This window comes from Schistocerca gregaria, chromosome 2 (genome assembly GCF_023897955.1).
Source record: "Schistocerca gregaria isolate iqSchGreg1 chromosome 2, iqSchGreg1.2, whole genome shotgun sequence".
In the NCBI taxonomy this organism is placed as follows: Eukaryota; Metazoa; Arthropoda; class Insecta; order Orthoptera; family Acrididae; genus Schistocerca; species Schistocerca gregaria.
The window spans coordinates 114542148-114563411 of NC_064921.1; the positions used below are offsets into that span (position 1 = coordinate 114542148).

Consider the following 21264-nt stretch of genomic DNA (forward strand, 5'->3'; position numbering starts at 1 on the left):
ACATACTTCTTTTAGAAAATGTTTGGATGTATGGCCGGACAATAACTTAAGATGGGAAAAACATGTTTAACTATTGAATAAAAAACTAAGTAAATACTGTTATATATTAAGAAAGAGTAAAGAAAACTGCAATTCTGAAACAGTACTATATGCCTATTACTCTTACAAGCATAGTAATCTAATACATGGTATTATATTATAGGGAAATACAGGGTTCACAAAATGTTGCTTTAAGCTCCAAAAGAGCTTTGTATTCTGAAGGGTGTTGCCTACAGGGATCCATGTAGAGGACTCTCTAAGGAGTTGAAAATTTTGACCCTCCCTAGTTTATTCTGCTATGAATCAGTATGTTTCCTGAAGTCAAATCAAGAATTCTCTTCTCTCAACAGTGAAGTACACTATTATGAAACCAGAAACAGGCACGATTTCCATTGAAAACAAACATTCAAAAAACAAAATAATGTTCAATGTCTTACCAAAAGAAAAAAGGACACAAAACTTACATATTTTTAAAACAGAATTAAAGAGGCTATTTTTAGGTCAGAGTTTCTATAATATTGAAGAATTTCTTTGCTATCTAAACAGATTGTGCTCATTTTTCGATTTCTCTGTATAGACCTTCGTTTCTTTCAACTTGCATGTAAAAAGAAAACCAAATATGTAAATTATAATTGAAAATGTTAACATGTAATTAAGAAAATATTATTTCCCTTAATGGACTTTTTTGTTTAAACGTTGTAATTTTCCCTTAATTGTTAACAATATAAATCATGCTCTCTCTCTCTCTCTCTTTCCATATGACAATTCCTATATCATGTATATGATAAAATGGGTGACAATGAATTGAATTGAGTTGGGAAGTTATTCACTACATCTTGCGTCCTTGGATTTTCATCTTTGTGCTTTCTATCGAACGTCCTTCAAGGGACGTCCTTTACAGATGAAAACACGATCCGAACATGGCTCGACGACTTATCAAAATTATATGATTTCTGCAGTCGTGGAATTGACGTGTTGCCCCAGTGTTGACAGACAGTTGTAAACAGTGAAGAAGAGTACATTACTGATGACTAAAATATCTGGGATGTGCATCGGTTGTGTTTGATAAACTTATGGAAAAACTCTACGAACTGACGTACCGACCTAATTTTTCGAGCTTCCGAACTGTTTTGTCTTTCTCCACTGTCTCTGCCACGCACTAAGTGTGAATTGCAGAGTAATCACGTAAATATAGATGTAGATGTCTCCTCCGTCCATCTGCAGGGATATAAAAACACTTTTCCGTCTACTTCTTTTAAAAGGGAAATATAATTTCGGTTCCGACTGATCTGAAGGAATGAATAAGGTTCATGTAATAATGTTCGTGTTTAACGGTGTGAATAATGTCGACTTTTCTAATATCGATTACTCGCAGAATAGTTGCATCAATCGAAGTTGGATTGTGGTCGTCATGGAAATGGTTGTAAACATTGGATTTGGGGTTATATTGTGTGCTACTTAATAACATTGTGTTTGTGAAGACATTAACGCATTTAATTGCATTAACATTTCAAATTATGCTTTTCGCCTATTCCGACTGGAACTGACAAGTCAGCTGTTGATGTGAATCGTGGAGACACAGTAGAAGTGGAAGATAGCGAACATTCAGAGCCGCGTTTGAAGTTTTGCATGCAACAAAATGGTGAAGCTGCATGTCAAACGTCGAGACGACAGTCAGTTTCTTTATGAGACCACAGTCACTGCGTCAGTGAAAGATGTCACTCAAGACATCGCAGCCATTTTTAATGGAAGGCTGAAGATAAGTAGAATTTGTGATGGTAAGCCATTGACTTTTTTCCTCCACCAGTATTTTGAGTCTGATGTATGAATAACTATTGTAGGAGATAACGATACGTTTCCAAAAGGTACGGTAGGTTGTAGGGACTCTTGAGCAATAGTTATTTTCGCGATTTTGTTAGAATTTGAACGATGCAGATTGTACATAATTTTAGTCATAATATTGAGGACAATTAATTACCAGATAATTTTCTTAAGAATGAGTTGTGAGTTCAGCACAATCTAGTTTATGATAGTAATATTACAAAAGAACCGAAGATAATCCAACTATGATTGTATCGCTTTATTGAGGACGCTAGTGATTTAGCTTTTTTATTCCAGTAATAAAGCGTATTTTTTTGTGAAGGCTCATTAATATACGATTATATAAAAGGAACTGCTGGCTTATTTAGCCTTATTTACAAGTTTTGAACATTCAGGACCTTGTTATTTCATTGTTTTGTAATCAGCAGATTTTAACCTTTTGTTGTAATCTCCTAGTTTTGTTTCGCTTTATTCCCCAGATTTACCCTATACATATGCTAGATTTGCGGCATTCAGATTGGTTGCCACTTTATCATTATACATTATCTGTAAATTTTTGCTTACCTACACATACACATCAGTCTTGCGCATAGGATAAAAATAGTGTGAAAGCTTCAGCTGATTTATGTTGGTAGTGTCAGTAACAAATACATAATGTTAGTAGACTCATAACGAATTAGTTCTCCAGACAAGCATGATTTACTTCTTATTAATTGACTATTTTAAACTCCTTTTTCCTCTATTATGTCTGTGTACTGTTTCTTTCTATATGTGCAAATAAAAATTGATTGCACTCCCCCACCAAGTTTATGGAAAACAAAGTGCCCTTAGGAACATAGTTCAGTAAAAGTCATTTTATTTCTAGCAGCTTCAAAAACATCTTACGTGACTCTCATGTCCACATAATTTTTCAGTTTTCTAGATTGATGTTCAATTAAATGTTAATTTTTAAGTATAAGGTTATTGTAGACTTTTTAATGCTGGACTTGTAACTTCAAGCTATATTCAATCTTATAATGTTCACTATAGTAAATATTGGATCTTTCAGAAATGGAAGAGTTAGCCAAGCATGGAACATTGCTCCCTCCAAACATTTTGGGATTAACAGATGAGCAAGTTGAAGAACTGAAACTTGTTGATGAATGGGGTGAAAAATGCGTTCCAAGTGGAGGCTGGACATTCAATAAAGATCCCATAGGTCGTAGAAATGGGAGACAACCAAACGAAAAGATGCAGGAAATCATTGCTAAAACAGTTCAGGAAGCTAAAGCTATGGTGTCAAAGGTATGACAGTGTTTCTGATACACACGAGCTCCTTTTCTGTGATTCCGTTATACCATTTTTCTTTCCAGATTTTTTAAATAATTCTGAACTTCAATTTTCAAGCTGATGCATTTTATTTTTTATTTATTTTTTCCTTGCTACTGGCTCATAGTTTTGAAATGGCCCATGTGGAGGATCAGTTGAAACTGTGATTAAACTCATAAATGCTTACGTAGAGTTACCATAATTTTGTCATTTTTCTTCACTTCCTCCTAATATTTTTCCTGCAGATGCCTGAGTGAGATAGTTTAAGAAATTGATGGAGCTGTGACTTTATTTTCTGGTGTTAGCTAAAATATTGTCTGTGTCACTAAAATGTAGGCTAGTAACTGTGACATCCTGAGGTGTAGGTTGATATGGCTTAATGGAGGGGGGTTCTTACTGCTCACAATGTATGATGTTAGGTGTAAAATGTAGCTTTTATGGCCAGTGACTGTGAGTAGTGTATGCAAAATTCTTTCTTGGTGATGCCAGTGAGAAAGTAAAGACATTGACACATGAGCTGCTTTTATGAAATGGTGTCAAGGGAACATCCAGATTTAATGCTCCTACCCAATTAACAGTTCAGTACCTCATTCCTTATTTCATAAACCACTGTAGAATGATTGGAATTTGAGTGGCACATGGTATCAGTGTGGGCTCTCAGGGCTCACTGCCACCTATGCCACATTAATCCACTTTCGACATATTAGGCCTCATACTGTGTCTGCACCAATATGGCATGGAACTTTGGTAGCCCCCGTGCATTATAGGTTCAGTGTGGCAACATATTGCCTGTAGCTCATTGCAGTTGTTGAAACTCACAACAGATTTCAAGCAGTTTGTTTACTGTTTATGAAGCACTTCTTACTCATGCAAAAAACAAGCAAATGAAATCCACAGGAATCAGTATGAACACGCACATAACTCCAAACACCAATTTAATTCGACCTGTGTGGCTAAAAGGAATTCACATTACCACAAACCAAAACTCACCCATACAATTAATATCAGAAACCTAATCTCAATGAATGTAAGTAAAAAAAATTCCACAGTACCTACAAATCACAATACAATATAATTACCAACAAACACAACACAAAATTAAAAAATAATGCATTAGCTAATACGATTTCATCAGACAAGAAACAACAATAAAAATAAAAAATCATAAAAACATACTGAATTACCAACCAGAGTGAGATAATACATAGATCTAGTGGTAGCAAAAATAACACATAATAAACATATCTCTTGAATGGCCACCCTAGACTTATCAAGCTAGGGACCCCTCAGGATAAAACTCCATATGTCGTTCCGTTGATGAGGCCACATGTTCCCTGGTCTGACATACGGCAACTCTGGTCAGTTTCTCACCTACTCATCAAACTTAACACTTCCCATACTCGGCAAGTAAACCAAGTAACAGTAGGAATTTAATCATGGTTAACATGTTGTTCTCCTTTGTGGCATACAGGGACTTACTCATGAATTTCATAGTCATAATCACACCTAACAAAAAAGTGACATTAACTCTTCATTCATAAACGGCCCACTGCACTGAAAATTCCAGACACGAAAATGAATCATTTGGCCATTACTACCAACACCAAAATAACTAATTAACAAATTTTCACACACTCTTCCAATATTGCTGTTCAAGCAATAGAGAAGAAGTCCAGTGAATTATCAACAGTACTCATAATCATTTAGAAACATATACATCCTATACCAGAGAGCACAACTGCATACTCCAATGTGCTGTCTGCAAACATGATCCATTTCAAATGTACCGCAGCACCATAAAGTCATGCTACACAACACAGTTCCATGATGGGTTAAAGCAGATAGGTGGTACCACAAACTTTGGTTGGTGCTCAACTATATGCACCCTTTCATTCAAGGAATGTGACAAACCTTAATAAAATAACTTAGAGAATGATGAAAAGAAACGGCACCTTCAAGCACTGAAGCTGTAACACTTAATCGTACCTCTCCAGTTTTCAGAAAGTTGGATGAGGGGAGACACTAATATCAAAAGGTGTTGCTTACAGGGCAAGGCTGTTTTTATATCTGACACAGTGTAGTTAGGCCTCATCCATATGGTGAGATAGTTCATAATGATGACTTTTGGAATTTTTGAGATTCTTGGGTGAACATACCAGGACAAAAATATTCTGCCTGGTACACAAGATGTATGAGACAAATACCACCAGACTTCAAGAACAATGTTATAATACCAGTTCGACAGAAGGAAGGTGCTGACTGATGTGAATATTACTGAACAATCAATTTAATAAGTCATAACTGAAAATGACAGAAGTTATTTTCAAAAGCATGGAAAAACCAGTAAAAGTCATCCTCTGTGAAGATCAGTTCAGATTCCAGAGAAATATTGCAATGAATGAGGGAAAACTGACTCAATGACTTATCTTAAGTGGGTACTACTAGAGATCAGAAATGGATAAAGCACATGCTTATGGCGACTGATGACTTCAGAAGTTAAATCACATAGTGCTCAGAGCCACATGCTTAATATATGGGGCTGCATACTCTAGAAATCAAGACAACACTGCTACATCAGTGCTACACTGCCTTCCTTTCTTTGTGCTGTAGTTCTGCAAGTGTGACGAGTCGTAGAAGTTGGCACTAAGGACGCTTTCTGCTCATTGACTCATTCTCTCTCACTAAAACGTGCAGAAGTGTAAGGCTAATCGTGACATAGTATAAAAGTTGTCTGCACGTCTTCTTCTTGTAAAGTAGCGCTGACAAGGCAAAATAACCAATTGCTATGATTTGGTGGTCTCTAATAAAGCTGTGTTTGTTAGACTGTGGACGGTGTAAGATGAAATGTAAGTGATGTAAGTGATGCAGTGTATACAATTGCAAATGTGCCCCATCAGAGGAAGAGTTGTGTCTGGAATAAGTTTGATGCTGTAGTTCGCACTCCATGCGAAAAACATAAAAAATTACTCAATTGTAGACTGGTTGCGATCTTGTTTATAACATCTTCACCATAAGAAAACATCATTCTTATAGCAGTTAAAGCCACTGACAGAGAAATAGCTGCAAAAAACGACTGTGGCCTCCATGTGGAAAATGATGTATAAGTGTAAAATCAAACAATGGAAAATCCAAGATGGGATAATGACAATATTATGTAGAGGATAGATTGCTACTCAGTGTATAGTGGAGATGCGGAGTCGCAAACAAGCACAACAAAAAGACTGATAAACAAGAAAGCTTTCAGCCAAAAGGCCTTCTTCCAAATAAGACAAAACAGATATATTCATGCAAATGCAATGCACACACACATGACCACAATCTCTAGCCTTATCAGCCAGAGACAGTAATCTTGTGTTTGAGTTGTTTGTGTGTGTTGTCCTGTTCAGAAGAAAGCTTCCTTGTTTATCAATCTCTTTGTTGTGACTGTCTGTGACTCAAAATCTCCGCTATATGGTGAATAGCAATCTGTCCTTTTCTTAATATTATATAGATGTAAAATTAGATATAAGTAATCTTATATGAACAAGTATCATTCATAATTCAGTACAGTAATAACATAATCCACTGGCAGCTATATGACAACAACATGTACTTAATAAATTGGAACATTGATTGACCTATTGGAAATTTTGCATATGAATGAACAAAGGCGTTACCGTCTCATTCCCCCCCCCCCCCCTTTTTCCCTTCCTCCTATGATCATCTTGTGTGTATTGTGTAGTGGGACTGTGTGCACTGGTCTGCATTTCCAAATCTGTATGTCTGAGGCAATGCTGAAGTGATGTGTACCATGGTTGCATTCTGTAATATGGGCTTTAGAAATATTGAAGAAAGGCAAACTTACATTTATAGGATTTGTGCAGGATGGAGCGCCAGATGTGTCAGTCATGACTTGTGTTTATGTGAGGGACACCTGCCAAAGGACTTGGTTTCGGGAGCTATTTTTTGTTTATACGATTGGCTGGTTTCATTTGTGAAGAAGGCCTCTTGGCGAAAAAGTTCCTAGCTGCATATGGAGGGTCGAGTCAGCGCTAGCACTTCGCAGGATTTTTCAGAGAGTACTGATTATTGTCCTCTGGTTTGGAACTTAGTGGAAGGCTTAAACCAGAGGCTCAGACAATTCTGCACAATCGTGGACGCTGATTTCTGCTCTGCAATTCGGTGACAAACTACAGGACTCGTGTGAATGAGCTAGATGTGCACTACATGCCGGCAGTGCCACATGGATAGGAGAATATGTATGGTTTTTCTGGGATAGATAAATTCCTCCTTATGTCCTGTCAGCGATGATCAGTTTTCAGAGAAGGAAGAATATTTGTGTTATTAATTACAGAAAGTAACAACTGCCATGGCATATTGGGAAAATTTGTCATGGAGGGGGCGGGGAATTGCAAATTGCGGAGAGAGACCAGGTGTGACTGCAGTAAGTAAGTTCCGTCGGAAGTATGTTGCAATGTTTATGCAAAGAAGAAGAGGCTCACTCAGAATAGACTAGCATGGTGAGCTGCGTGCAACTAGACATTGAACTGAACACCTCAATGGAGTGGCAATAACATTTATGCTGTCTGAGCAAGATTTCGGAATGTGTGTAGTTGAGTTCTTTTTTTGTTTTTGTTTTTAATTACTTAATGGTACACTTTTGGTAAATTAATTGATCCCTCAAATAATGCACAAACACAAGAACCTGTAAAAATTTATCCAGTAGAGGGCAAGATTCTAAAACTGCCATTCTTGGTATTACTAATCCATTGATTCCAAAAAATGTGTCTTACTCCACGAAATAATTTGACAGGAAGTACACAAAACTTACTCTATTTCAAATGATTAAGAGATATCACCTTAAAATTTTTAGTATAGATTACTTTGATACCTAAACTATAAAAAAAATTCAGGAGTGTGGGCAAAATACATCTTGTTATGTTGTTAATATGAATATGGATATTTTTTTAATTTGATGATTTGAAATTGCATCCTCATATAATTAAATTCAGAGTAACCAACAAATAATGATAAACAGGCAGAAACGTAGAAAATATTTACAAAAGAAAGTTATTCACATTCCAGTGACATTAGGATGAAATTGAAAATTAAGAATTTAAATGGAACAGAGTGCCAGAATATTGTGAAAATCCTTTTAGGTATCATCAAAAACAATGAACAACAAATGCTACACCAATACTCTTTGAATTGCTCGAAACTCTATTCTTCCCTTTGAGATATTCTTTTCTCTTGCATTCCACATATTTATGAAATCTTTCATTGTTTTGTTTGTTTCTGTTACATAAGTGCTCTTCCCATTGTTGTTTATAATCTTCACTCCCACATTGGTTGAATCTAAACAATGGGTAGAACAAAGATAACCACTCTGTATATAGCTGAGGTGGTGTGTGGTATGCTTGTACAAAATTAAGAGTGATTTGTTGCTAAGTTTTTGGACAGTGCCCTCCTACGAAGTTGGGAAACACGTACTCACAAAGCTATGTGTTTTTGGAACAGCACAAAGCTACGTGTTTTTGGAACAGCAGCCTGACTGAGTTGACACATTATGAACATAGTGGGTGTAAACTGCTCCTTCTGTGTTTTTGCTTCTGCTCTTCCTCTTAACCTAGACATAAGTCACTGTATACTGCACGAGACTTCTATTGCCCATGTCAGTGTGAGCTCACTCATGTCGTTCTCATGTCCAGTTGCCTTGCTTTCCTCTCTTACCACTTCCCCTTCTTTCCTTCACCCCTTCCATCTCTTCCCCTGTGAAACTAAAACATCATTTTATTTAATGGTATAATTACTCTGTGAAATTTCTTACTGTGTCTGCAAAAGAAGATTAGTAACCATTTGTGCGTGTGTCAACTGGGGGGGAGGGGGGGGGATGTGCATAGTTAACCATTTACCATGAAGAAGACGAAAAATTTCATGTTTCTTTTACGTAAGGTGATTTTCGTAAGTATCAGTACCGAAAGAAATAAAAAGAAAAGCATAGAGGAAAGTGTGGTGGGGTTGTATGGTAGTTTTTATTTTTTATCGTCAAGTAATAAAATTTTGAAAGAAGAACTGGTTTTACTTGGGATGGATCTCAGTGCGAATCATTGTGCCCATAATTGGAAGAATGAATTGAAGAGATATTAGCAAAAGGACTCGAGACAGTCTGTTATGAGACAATTCTTTACACAGACTCATGACCACAGTATTTCATGTCTGTCTTTGCTTGTTTCCCTTCAAAACTAAGCTAATGTTGTACCATTAAGTACTGGATGTAAATCTCATCTGTTGCCAGGAAGATTTTGCTCTAATAATGTTCTGGATCTGTTATGTTGTCCTCTTCCTTCTTCTTTAGGATGACATTGAAAGATGTGTGAATTGTAATTGGGATGAAGTGTAGAGTTCAATATGTGGAGAAAGTAAATAAAGAGTGATTTGAACTAATAAAGAATCCGGAGAATGGAGGAAGCTAGAAAGAATTGTTAGACACTTTTCTTTGGGGAAACTTAAAAGTGAAGCTTCAAAACTAATGAAAGGACTAAATAAGAAATGAATTGGTCTCGTAAGACGTTGAGTCAGTTACTACATTACACTGTTTGTATTAAGCCCTCTGAATAAAGGTGAATGTGTGTCATGAGCATTATAAAAGCTAGCACTCTGTGTTTTAAAGGATGTCATAACAAATTATGTTTTCGTTCTGCCAGTTGGGTTGTGTGTTACATTGGTTGAATATGGGGCACCACAAACAGATCAGTGGAAGGTAGTGGTAAAGAGGTTCATTAGGATCTTGAAATAAGCTTAGTCTCCACTATTGTGATTTTGTGAAAACTCTGGAATATAAATGAATTCAATATCATTAAAGACAATGTAGGCTATGATATTGTATGATAGAGATCTTACATGAAGGTGGGTATCGATCTTGTATATGTTAGAACAATAAAAAGCATGAGAAGAGAAGCAGTGAACTATATTCAAGTGCACATAATAAATCTGTGATTATAGATACACTGTATTTTGCTTACATTATCTCACTGAATGCATGAAAAATGGTCGTGAGAGTCGTGAAAGTAATGGATTCTCGTATTTCTAAGTATTTCTGTATGCTTAATAGATGTTCTTCAGTTGAAGTTATTTTCAGAAAAATTATTTTATATTTGTTTGATGGTCTTCCATTTCAGAAACTAGTCCAACAGGATATCTGTTTAACACTGAAGATTGTTCAACGTGCAGTAGACATCTTGAGAGGTGCAATGATGATTGTGTATCCTATGAACCTTCCTCCACATGACACAATTCGCCTCGAACTGGAAAACAACGAGGACCTCTCAGGAACACAGGCATCACGAGAGGTTAATTTCTTGTCATATTTCATGTTAGGAACTTAGCAGTAACTTTATGTAAGCTTGTTATGTACAGGTTGTATATAAAGAGCACTTTCAATACTTAATATGTTGCATGGGACAGCAAATTAGTCATTTTTTAAATGATGGAGCCTTTGTCTAAAAATGCATTTGTTTAGAACTATTGATGTTTGAACAAGAGTGACTTTAAAAAAAAAAAAATAGTGTTTGGGACCCTAATTAGTGATGCAACATGTTAGCCGTCAATGTTTAGGGATGTGTTACAAGCGATTTTGAGAAAGAGTAGCTTGTTATGGCTCAGCACCTGGGAATATGTATCTAAGGTAATTGGCTGAAGGACTGTGAAAAGACAAATAGGTGACAAGGTGTTGGTCATCCACACCTTGTCCCAGAATGTGATGATCAGATGCTTGCCCCCTTTTGTAAAGCAAGATAGCCTATAAACTGTGGTAGATGGGATGACAAAGTACAGTTTTGGTGCATCCACAAGGGTTGCGGACCTCACTGCCCAGCACACTTTCTTCTGGGGCCTCAGCAGACAGCCATTGCCTGTTTCCATGTTGACCTTATGACATTGTTACTTAGGTTTTTGGTGCACATGAGATCATCAACATTGGTTGTTTCAGTGACATTTCTTGGTACACTAGGTTGATGGTCATGTCTGGATATGCTGTCATCCAAGTGAATGGCACCTCAGAATATGCGACATTCCGTGGACTCAGTCAGTTGGGGAAACTATTCACCTGGGCTTCCATCGGACTTAAGGTAGTAATTGAAGGCACCATGAGGGCTGTGAACAATTCCAGACTACTTGCATCCCTTCATGGTTGACATCTTCCGCAAAGGCGATACCATCTTCCACTGGGATAATTGTCTGTATCACATGACCAAAATCATGTTGCAGTCATATGAGTAGCATGATAGTGAAACCATCGTGACTACCGAAGCTTCTTGATCTGTGTCCAGTGGAACACATCCTGGACTCTATTGATGCCCGGCTCCACTCTGACAAAGCACCAGCCTGTGAATTATTAGAATTGTGTGAGCTGTGGCTAGGCATCTGGTGCTACATATCTCCAGCAGGTTACCAGGAACTTTTTGAATCCATGCCATGCAGAATTGTTGATGTAGTGTGTTCCAGAGATGGACCAACACATCATTAAACAGTTGGTCATGATGTTTTGGCTCATCAGTGTACATTAGATCAGAGCTTCGAAACATTGACCTCCAAATTGACTGCAAAGTGGTCAACTGCAGCATGTATACTTACGCAGATAAATACATTTGTGTGTTCAGGATCACTGATTTGTATGAAAAGGTCCTTCCGTGGTGTTACAGAAGTAGTAGACATGATAGTTTTCAGAGCAACCCACAGAAAGCAGCAAGAGATGTATTATCAGGTTAACAAGGAACAGGCCTTCCTGTACCAATCCGTTGACTGGGGTCTGCAGTATCCAGGTGGTTTCACACTTTTGTATAAAAATGAGCAGGAGATCCATTGTATTTTGACTGCATTACTCAATGAACCAGTAGTGACACTTAATCCAATAAGGTAGGAAGAACACATGAGAAAAATTAGCTACACTGCCCCTGTTATTTTGACATTAGATACATGCTTTCACACCTCTAACAACTTGCACACAAGTATTTTCATCTGCCCACACTTAGGGGCTGTGCAAGTTCACAATGCCATTTCGTGTCAATATGTTTTCAATGGTGAATACCATCAAAACCTGGAATTGTGACCAATGCTGTAACTAACTATGCAGAAACCATACTCATCATGAGTAGTCCTCCACTACTATTGCCTGGACTTTCTGCATATGATATGGGCATACAGTAGCCCTTTTGTTCACAAGTAACCCTCCACTCACTAGCAGGGTCTGTGCCGAATGCATGTGCCACTAGACGAATACTGGCAGACAGTTCCTGTATTAAGTGTTCCAAAACATCCTAAAGGAAAAATATTTGAACTAAGCACAATGTACTGGGTGTTGGAGTTGTTGCTTTTATACTCTCTGTATAGTAGGAATGTTAATTGCCTGCTATGTAGTAATGGCAGTTATCTGAATTGTTTTTGTCATGCAGGTTATAGATGCAGCATTGGCTCAGCTTTGGTGCTGTGGTCGTGCAATGCAACTAGAACATAAACTTTCAGAATATGTTGGTAAAAATGAAAAATGCAAAGTGATTGTTAAACTGCAGAAGAAAACAGAAGGTGCACCAGCTAGAGAACCTGTATTTTCTGAGGAAGAAAGAAAGCAGATGATGCTTCATGCGTACCGGAGGCAGGAAGAACTAAAGAAGCTTGAGTATGTGAATCCTTGTTAGTAACTTACCTACTGTAAGTTGTGCAGTGAAAAATTTATTTTGCTTTCCTTTGATTCTGTGTGTGATAACAATGCAAAAAGACTGTGTCACCGTGTGTGTGTGTGTGTGTGTGTGTGTGTGTGTGTGTGTGTGTGTGTTGCGTGTGTGCGTGGGTGTGTTAATCTCATAGGCAGACATTATCTTTATCTGTAATTTCAGTTGCTCTTTTATTCAAATCTGAATATCAGAAAGGATACTGCAGGTGAATTCATTATTTTGGAATGTAACCACCATGACTGAGGCATTTACTGTGCAGTACTTTTACATAAGAGTTTGTTTATATTAACCATATGATGGTGGAATATTAGTGAATATCAGTTACTCCTTGACAACTTATTTTTTCAGTCCCCATCACAAATTTTTTGCGGCTTACATGTGTTCGATTTTCAAGTCATCATCACACACCCATTCGTGTGGTACTTCTTAATTGTTGGGGAGTGTCAGCTTCATTAACCTTCCGCAACTAAACATGTAGCTGCTGGTCAGCTTCTGAATTTAGGAAACTGACCTGCAGTTTCTTGAGATATGGTGTTTCCTCCATTTTTAATGTTTTTTTATACTGTACTGGGACTGAAATATAATATTAGTTTTGGTTATCCAGTATCTGAGGATTATACCATTAATCGTACTGGACTTAGTCGGAATAATTCACAAATCAGAATATCTTTTCTTCTCGTAGGAATGATAGAAAATAATATGATTCCATACTTTCTTCATTTATTTTCTCAATTTCTGCAGTTCTGTTTTCGCTTCTCAATGCAAAATACTGAAGATATTTCAAAGACAATTTGTTTGCACTGTGTAAGAAGTCGTAGATGATTGGCAATCATTACTATGGTAAAAGGGATTACACTCTCTTGAGTGCTGTCATTCATTTAGATGTATCTAATGTTTAATACTTCATTTCCATGCAACTATCCTGTTATTTTGCAAAATCAGTAAAATTCTTCATAAATAAAAGCACTTAGTAATTTTCATTTTGAACAGTTCCCCTATGCTGTATATTTGTTTTTCATCTCTTTAGAGGTAATGCCATTATCAGTATTAATACACCCTAATATTACATCTCCATGAACCATCTACTCAGAAAAGCAGGAACTAACTTATTGCTTGGCATTAATCATTTAATAAAATTCCATTGCTTTCATGCTTCAGCATTTTGATGATTATATTACTGTACATCAAGGCTGTTGACAATGCAGCTCCCATCTTTTTGTGGTTGCTAGCCACCAGCTAATGTGTTGTGGTCACTGGCACAGCACAGCTTTGTGCTAATTAAGTAATATAATGGATCTATACACTTCACATGAAACAGAATAACAAACACATTTTTGTGAATTTCTTGGCATAAAAGTAATGTAAATACCTTGGAGTATAAAATATTTAACAGCTATAAGTGAGGATGGAAAGATGGTAGTGTTATTTCCATTATTATTTATAACACCACAAGCTGCATCTTCAACTGTGGAAGAGAAGCGAAAATGGCACCCCAAGTAGATTACGATGAAACCATTCATAGCTATGGAAGGTTTCAGTTGAGATTCGAAATAAAATTATTGTATTTGCTGTAATGGTGTACTTACTTTACTGTCTGGTCTGCAAAAAAAAAAAAAAGAAAAAAAAACAACATCATGTAACTTTCATCTCCCTCATTCCACTGTTATTGTTTATACATTTTATGCACTTTCATAACTGCACCTTTCATTTATTTACAAATTATGCTAAGTGTACAAATAAACCCCATCAAGTTTATTGCGGGAATTGATTTACAAAATTTCCTGATTGTAATTGTAATGTCCATAACTACATGACCTGTTTACCAGGTATGTTACAGAGCGAGCAGCAAAATTGAATCGTATAATTCTTCATTAAATGGTCTGTTGTTTCACAAAATGTAAGAGCTCCCAGACTATGGCTATTAACTAATGCAAAAGTTGTAATATCAACCGCTTAACATGAAGTCCTGAGTTTATATATTTTTGTTTTAATAAAAATCCCAGGTTTACTGGGTCAAAATAAGAATAAACATTTCAAAAATTACCTTGTTTGTATCTGTTCAGAACTGATAGTTGTCTGTTCAGCCACCAGAGAGCATCTCAGGTGAAATTTGTGGCCTGCAAGTTGGATGTTGGCTGTTGTGGTTGCCAGCAGATATCACCTTGACTGTGATGCATATTATCAGTCCCTGTCCTGCATTGCTTAGGCAGTGCATTGGAAAATGGATAGCAGTAGTGATCCTGAGTTAGACACTGAATTTAACAGCTGAGGAATTGATGAGGAATGTGACTACTTTGTCAGAGACTGGAAGTGATGACAGTTAGTCAGATGATTTGGGCATCTGGTTGCCAATGGTATGAAACAAATACATCTGCCTGTGCTCAAGCCAGCTCCTCCAAGATTTCTATTTAAAGTAGTTCATTTGAAACCCAGATTGTTGCTATATGTGGGTCCTCCCAAAGTGAGTATGTGTGGTCTCTCATATATACAGTAAAAGGAAAGATATCAATGATAAAATGTGAGGGTTTATCACTTGTAATGCATCAGAGCATTGTGCTGAAGCCCAGCTGCCAATTGTATTGACAAGATGAACCACATGCCATGGTTAACTCAGGTCAGAATGAAACTAATAAAACCACTTGTCAATAAATATCCTCACCTTGCTGTCAATAACTGCTATCTCTTTCCTCAACACACATACTTGTTGCTCAGAGAACTGGTAGGCCTATACATATAAATAAAGAAAACAGTTCCTGGCTCAGTCACTTGTTTATTTTGCCACTGTGTGTTTCAATGGCTGACACCATCATCTTCAGGTGGAGAATTATTTACATAGCTAGTGTTAGTGAAGAGTACAGACATCTTTTTAGTAGCAGACCATGGGGAGTGTATGTTATGTTGCGTCTTTTGAGGGATGGTAGAATCGAAAAAGTATGCATACTGCTGCCTGATGTATGCCTTCTCCATTGCACATTACGTTTAGATTGGCACTTCAAAGACATTGTGCATATCACAGATATGTAAGGTACTGTGCGGCCTTTGAGAAGAGACATGCATCTACCAGTTTGTCATGCAAAACTAAAGAATGGGGCGATCATTGCTTTTCAGAGGAGAAAGGTTAAGAGAAATTCGATAGAAGGACAAAAGAGTAGAGTCTATTGTGACCACTATTTACAGTGCTGAAGTGAAAGCTGTAAACAAAAGACAAAGAGTTGTTGAGGCCAATAGTAATTGTTGCATACAACACAATGAGTGGAGCAGCCATCATAGAGCAGTACTTAGATAAGAACTGAGGGACTTGTAAGAAGAGGGAAGCAGTATTACCAGAAAATCTTTTTTCTTCACCCAAGTTACTTTGTACAAACTATATGTTCTGTTCAAAAAGGCAGGTAGTAAGAAATATCCTCTCAAGTTCTATGTCATTGAGATAATTATTACAAACAACAGTGAAAGGTGTTTGTTTCAAAAGCAGTTGGTCATCAGTCTTCACGCATGGATACCAAATGACAGGCTGGCCGACAGTTTTAATCCCCAATTCTATCCACCGCAAAGAAATGACATCCACCAAGGAGTTGGCGATGTATAGCCATGTGCAGGATGTAGACGGAGGAAAAGGAGAGGAGAAATCAGTATGTTGTTGTGAAAACTGTAATATCACCTTGTGCATTGTTCTCTGCTTTCACTTATCACACAGCCACAGACATTTAAAGCCATGGTTCACCTGATTAAAAATAGGACTTTTATGTTTCAGGAAACTGTAGCCATTTGACAGTAGATGAGTACATTCAGAATTTCATTTAAGGTGGAGTTCAAAAATTTATAACTTTTCCACCCCTCTCCACCCCTAAAAATGGACCAATAATTCCAAAAGCCAGTGTAATATTAGCTACTTTTCTATGTATTTATACTCAGTACTAAATATTTTATCTCCTAAAGGTAAGTAGTTGCCAGTACCTCTGATATAAATTGTTACTGAATTTGTGTGACATTGACACCAGTATTATTGCAATTTTATTTAATGTAGGCGTATCTTGTACCATAAAGTTATTTGTTTATTGAATGGAATGATGTTTGAAAGTTATTATATGGATATGCACAGCTGCTGAACCAGAAATAACTCGACAAAGACTGATATTCATACGAGCGTAAAATCACTATCTTCAGAGATGGATTGTGCAATCAGAAGAATGTGAAAGAAAAAAGTAAATTAAAAGAAAGGGCAAGCTGTACAGGTACTATAGGGAAGGATAAGTAGCATGTCCCTGAAGACATGTGCATACTGAAAGGAATTCAATAATGACAGTAGACTATCACTTGAGATTCAGATTCTAGTGTCACATTAATGATAAGCTATTATAAATTGGGAGATGAGAGCCAAACTTAAAATAATCACAAATGGAAATGATAGATACAGTGGCATAGAACGAGGAACATACGGGATGGCCATTAACAGTCTGGAAAGCTTGTGAGGATGTTGCAGGATACATTGTACTGAGAAATACTTCTTAAAGAAAAAAAATTAGATACCCTGCACAGTTTCCGAGTTAATTAGCAATGAAGTTAGCCAGTAAGGCCGATGCATCTGCAAAATCAACCGCCGAAGACGGTGTTACCAAACAAGTTCTTTGTTTAGTTTTCTAAAACCAAACAAGAAAGCAATACAAAAACTGGGCATAGGATGGTAATAAGGATCAAACCCAAGCCAAGGATTGAGTATTCTTATGCACTGTGATATGAGAACTGCTAACACCAACTATATCGGGTGGCCATTTGAATTTTGCTTGCACAACGGTCTGATTGGCTAACTTTAATTCTAATTAACTCTGAAACAGTGCAATGTATCAAATTAGTTTCTTAACAATTATTTCTCATCGCATCCTACCCTGCAAACCCTTACAAGCTTCCCAGATGGTTTCTGATCACCCTGTATAGACAATAAACTTGAGAAGTACAGAAGGGAGTGAACGATGATGATCTGTAAGAGCAACATAAGCAATGCATGAGTGGAAGAAAGGAATTAGGGAAATTGTGGAGAGGAGCGAAGAAACCCAAAGGCTTTCAGTAATGGTAGTTACCCCAGGCCCTACTTAATGACAGGAGCTTAATGATGTTGGAGTGCTGGTTCTCTCTCTAACAGGAAAGTGAAGTTAGAATGTAATACTTCAAAAGTTTTTACCCATTTTTCCCAGGTAAGCAAAATGTTGCTCATCCAGATTACAATTCAAGTGCTTTACCCACTGCACCATTCTATTTGTCCATCCCTAAGTTTTGGGAAGCTCTGATGATAGGAAGAGAGATTCAGATGCCCCAGCAATGAAACAAAAATCGGACACTTCCTGTTACGATTCAAGCAAACATGTCAGCTGATCTGCACACTTGATCAGTTTTACAGTTGTGTGACTACTTCTAAGATATTAATACATTTCGTGGGTACTGGGATGTTGGACTATTTCGATAAAATACAAATACCTGTTACTGAGCAGGGGCTGAACACGATTCCTCTTCCCCAAAAATAGTACTTCAAAGCTGAAAACTTATTCAGTGTGTTATACCTACTGCCACTTGCTTCATTGTAATTTATGTTTCAACACCAAACACTTCCACAGTCCTGTTCTTTCCTTTGTTTTTCAAGTTCTGTGCTATCTTTTCTGCCTATATTTATCATCCAGTCTCGTTTACACTATGAATATTCTTTCAAGTATGTCTTTTGTTTTACCCTATTAATTACTAACAGGACATTATAATTAAACTGCAGAATTTGAGGCCCTTATTTCAGAACTTAATGTGATTTTTCTTCTCTCTTCATTGCACAATACACAGTCACCCTTCATTTCATTTTTCAATTCGTTGTGATTTTATGCTCCAAGTTCTCTTGATGAAACAAGTTTGTAAGATTTTTGTGGGTATAGATTTGTGCTTTATATGTTTAAGAACCACAACACACCTGTTGTTGTTCTAGTAGGTGTTAAAGTAAAAGGCACAAGGCAAATGTTAAAGGGAGCAGTGTTGTTATTGCAAAAATTGATAATGAGGTCACTTTACTCTCACATTTCTCTTATCTTCTAATATTTTGATAATGGAAGAAATTTGGCATATACAGTTTTAATGAGTTAATAATTTATGTATTTTTAGTCATAATAGTTTAACTACGTGGATGAGATACGTATCTTTTGGCTGAAGCTCCCTTTTTGTCTGCCTTTGCTTCCTAATATATTATAAGGAAATGTGACTCTGCCTGGAGGGAACAGTTTTTATTTAAGGCACTAAAACAAGAAGCATTGTGTTGCAGGCATAACCACATTTCCATATTATATAGATGATATACATTTTGTACTTATGATAGGAATTGTAATTTATTGGTCTAAAAATACAGTAATATTTAAATACACATCTTTCTCCAGGGCTGTCGAGACAGAATATACAAGAGATAAAAGCATTATATTTCCTGGCATGAAGCAGCGTGGGATTCAGCTGTAGCTATGACATGTACAGGTGGTCGGTTTACTGTTTTACGTAAAAACTGCGCTATACAACAATTTAATTCAGAAACGGTTTGTATTTATATTGTCATAATGTGATATAAGATTGCATTTAAAATCATATAAGTTACTGAATTTATCATTGCACAATACACAGTCACCAAATTTTATGTCGGAGATGGTACTTGTTTCTTGCAACTTGTATAGAAACCAGACTGCAGTTATAAAGAGTTGAAAAACGTGAAAGGGAAGCCATAGTGAGGAGGGAGTGAGGTTAGGTTGTAGCATATCACTAATGTTATTTGATCTGTTCATTGAGCATGCTGTAGAGGAAGCAAGGAGAAATTTGGGAAGGCAATTTACGTTCAGGGAGAAGAAATAAAAACATTGTGTTTTTCCACTGAGATTGTTATTCTGCCAGATATGGCAAAGGACTTCGAGGAGCAATTGAACAAAATGGACAGTGTCTTGAAATGAGATAGTAAGATGAAATTAGTAGAAGTAAGACAATAGTCATCGAATGTAGATGAAACAAATTAGGCCATGCTGACTGAATTAGTTTAGAAAATGAGACACTGAAAGTAGAAGATGAGTTATTTTGGCAGCAAAGTAACTGATTATGGCTAAATAGGAAGGGTATAAAATGCAGACTGGCAGTAACAGGAAAATCATTTCTGAGAAAGAGAAATTTAACATATAAATTTAAGTGTTAGAAAATCTTTTCTGGAGGTATTTGTCCGGAGTGTAGCCTTGTGTGAAACTAAAACCTAGAATAAGCATTTAAAAATGTAACCTGGAACAATAGGTTTGCAAAATTAAAAAAAAAAGATATGTATGCTGTAGGGCAATATAAGTAACATATGATATGTACAGCTACTAAGAGGGAACAACATGAGGGTGCAAGGCAAGGATGTTGCCTTTCTTGTCTGCCATTCAACATCTACATATGAAAGGTTGAAAATATACCATAAATTTCAGAAGTATTTCCTGGTGCCAGTTACAGCACATTCCTTTGCAGTTTCTGTGATGAAAGGCAACATAGGTTTCTGTTGCAGGTTTATGTAGAATAGGCAATCCTTTCACAATGTGTTGATCTTTTATTGCACTGTTTAGCCTTTCTGTGCAGTATATATTAGTAAATGTGAAGGTATATAGCTTTCCAGTTTCAACCAAAACTTTAATTTTACTATCCTGCTCTCAATAATTTGCTATTATTTTGTCCCACTGAACTTCTTCTATATTTTTTGCAGTAAGGTGTGGTTAAAGCACAAAACACACTGTTTCAGAAAAAAATGTACTAGTTTCACTAAACAGTTGTGAAAATAACGTTTATTTTGGATTAAAATTTGTGTTTGAAGCTGTGGATTCTAACCTGTCTTTAATTAATGTAAATTTGTACTTTACATCATTAATGTTTTTTTTTTTTTTTTTTCCCCAGGAACTGAAGTTTGTGACAAGCTAACTACTCAGCACCCACAGTTCTCATGTTCTGGGATAGCCAAAGCATCTGTATCCAACAGTTCAGTAGTTACAGCAACAGTTAATTTTTTGTGTGTATGTATGAAATATTTTACAGAAGTGCATATAAAGGATTGTATTTACTGCAACTCTGTAGACAACTATTGTTTATATCCAGTTAATATAAATCTGTGTAAATATCTTATGAAATCATACAACAAAAATACATAACTAACTTGTAACCAACTCCTTGCTTTCCAGTCCATTGTTATTAAATTATGACACAGGGCTGGCTGGTTCAAGTGTAGTTGTGAAATAGTTTTCACGACCAAACTTTGGGTGGCAAGGGAAGCGTCTGGTTCTTTGTAACAAAACTGTGCATCAGTATTGTGCACTGTCTCTTCTGTTTTTATGCAAATAGTGGAAAGAGTGAAAGTAACTATTCTTCAAGC

General features: G+C 36.6%; 1 protein-coding gene across 2 annotated transcripts; it reads left to right on the top strand.

Moving 5' to 3' along the window:
• Positions 1 to 1301: 1301 nt before the first annotated feature.
• LOC126336459 (cilia- and flagella-associated protein 298-A) lies at positions 1302 to 21058 on the top strand. Of its 2 annotated transcripts, none has more exons than XR_007564964.1 (6): positions 1302 to 1817; positions 2909 to 3144; positions 10326 to 10496; positions 12597 to 12820; positions 19277 to 19426; positions 20793 to 21058. XR_007564964.1 is itself a non-coding variant. In XM_050000167.1 (6 exons), the coding sequence occupies exons 1-5, from the start codon at positions 1679 to 1681 to the stop codon at positions 19350 to 19352; spliced, it is 846 nt and encodes a 281-aa protein (XP_049856124.1). In that variant the 5' UTR covers positions 1302 to 1678; the 3' UTR covers positions 19353 to 19367; positions 20793 to 21058. The 2 variants fall into 2 exon arrangements, 1 of the variants encoding a protein (XP_049856124.1); XM_050000167.1 differs by having other exon boundaries at positions 19277 to 19367.
• Positions 21059 to 21264: the final 206 nt, after the last annotated feature.

Excerpts from the sequence above, each read along its gene's own strand:
- LOC126336459 (XM_050000167.1), top strand. The coding sequence starts at position 1,679 with ATGGTGAAGCTGCATGTCAAACGTCGAGACGACAGTCAGTTTCTTTAT. Across the intron at positions 10,497-12,596 it reads GAACACAGGCATCACGAGAG|GTTATAGATGCAGCATTGGC; the intron begins GTTAATTTCTTG and ends TTTGTCATGCAG. Across the intron at positions 12,821-19,276 it reads GAAGAACTAAAGAAGCTTGA|GGCTGTCGAGACAGAATATA; the intron begins GTATGTGAATCC and ends ATCTTTCTCCAG.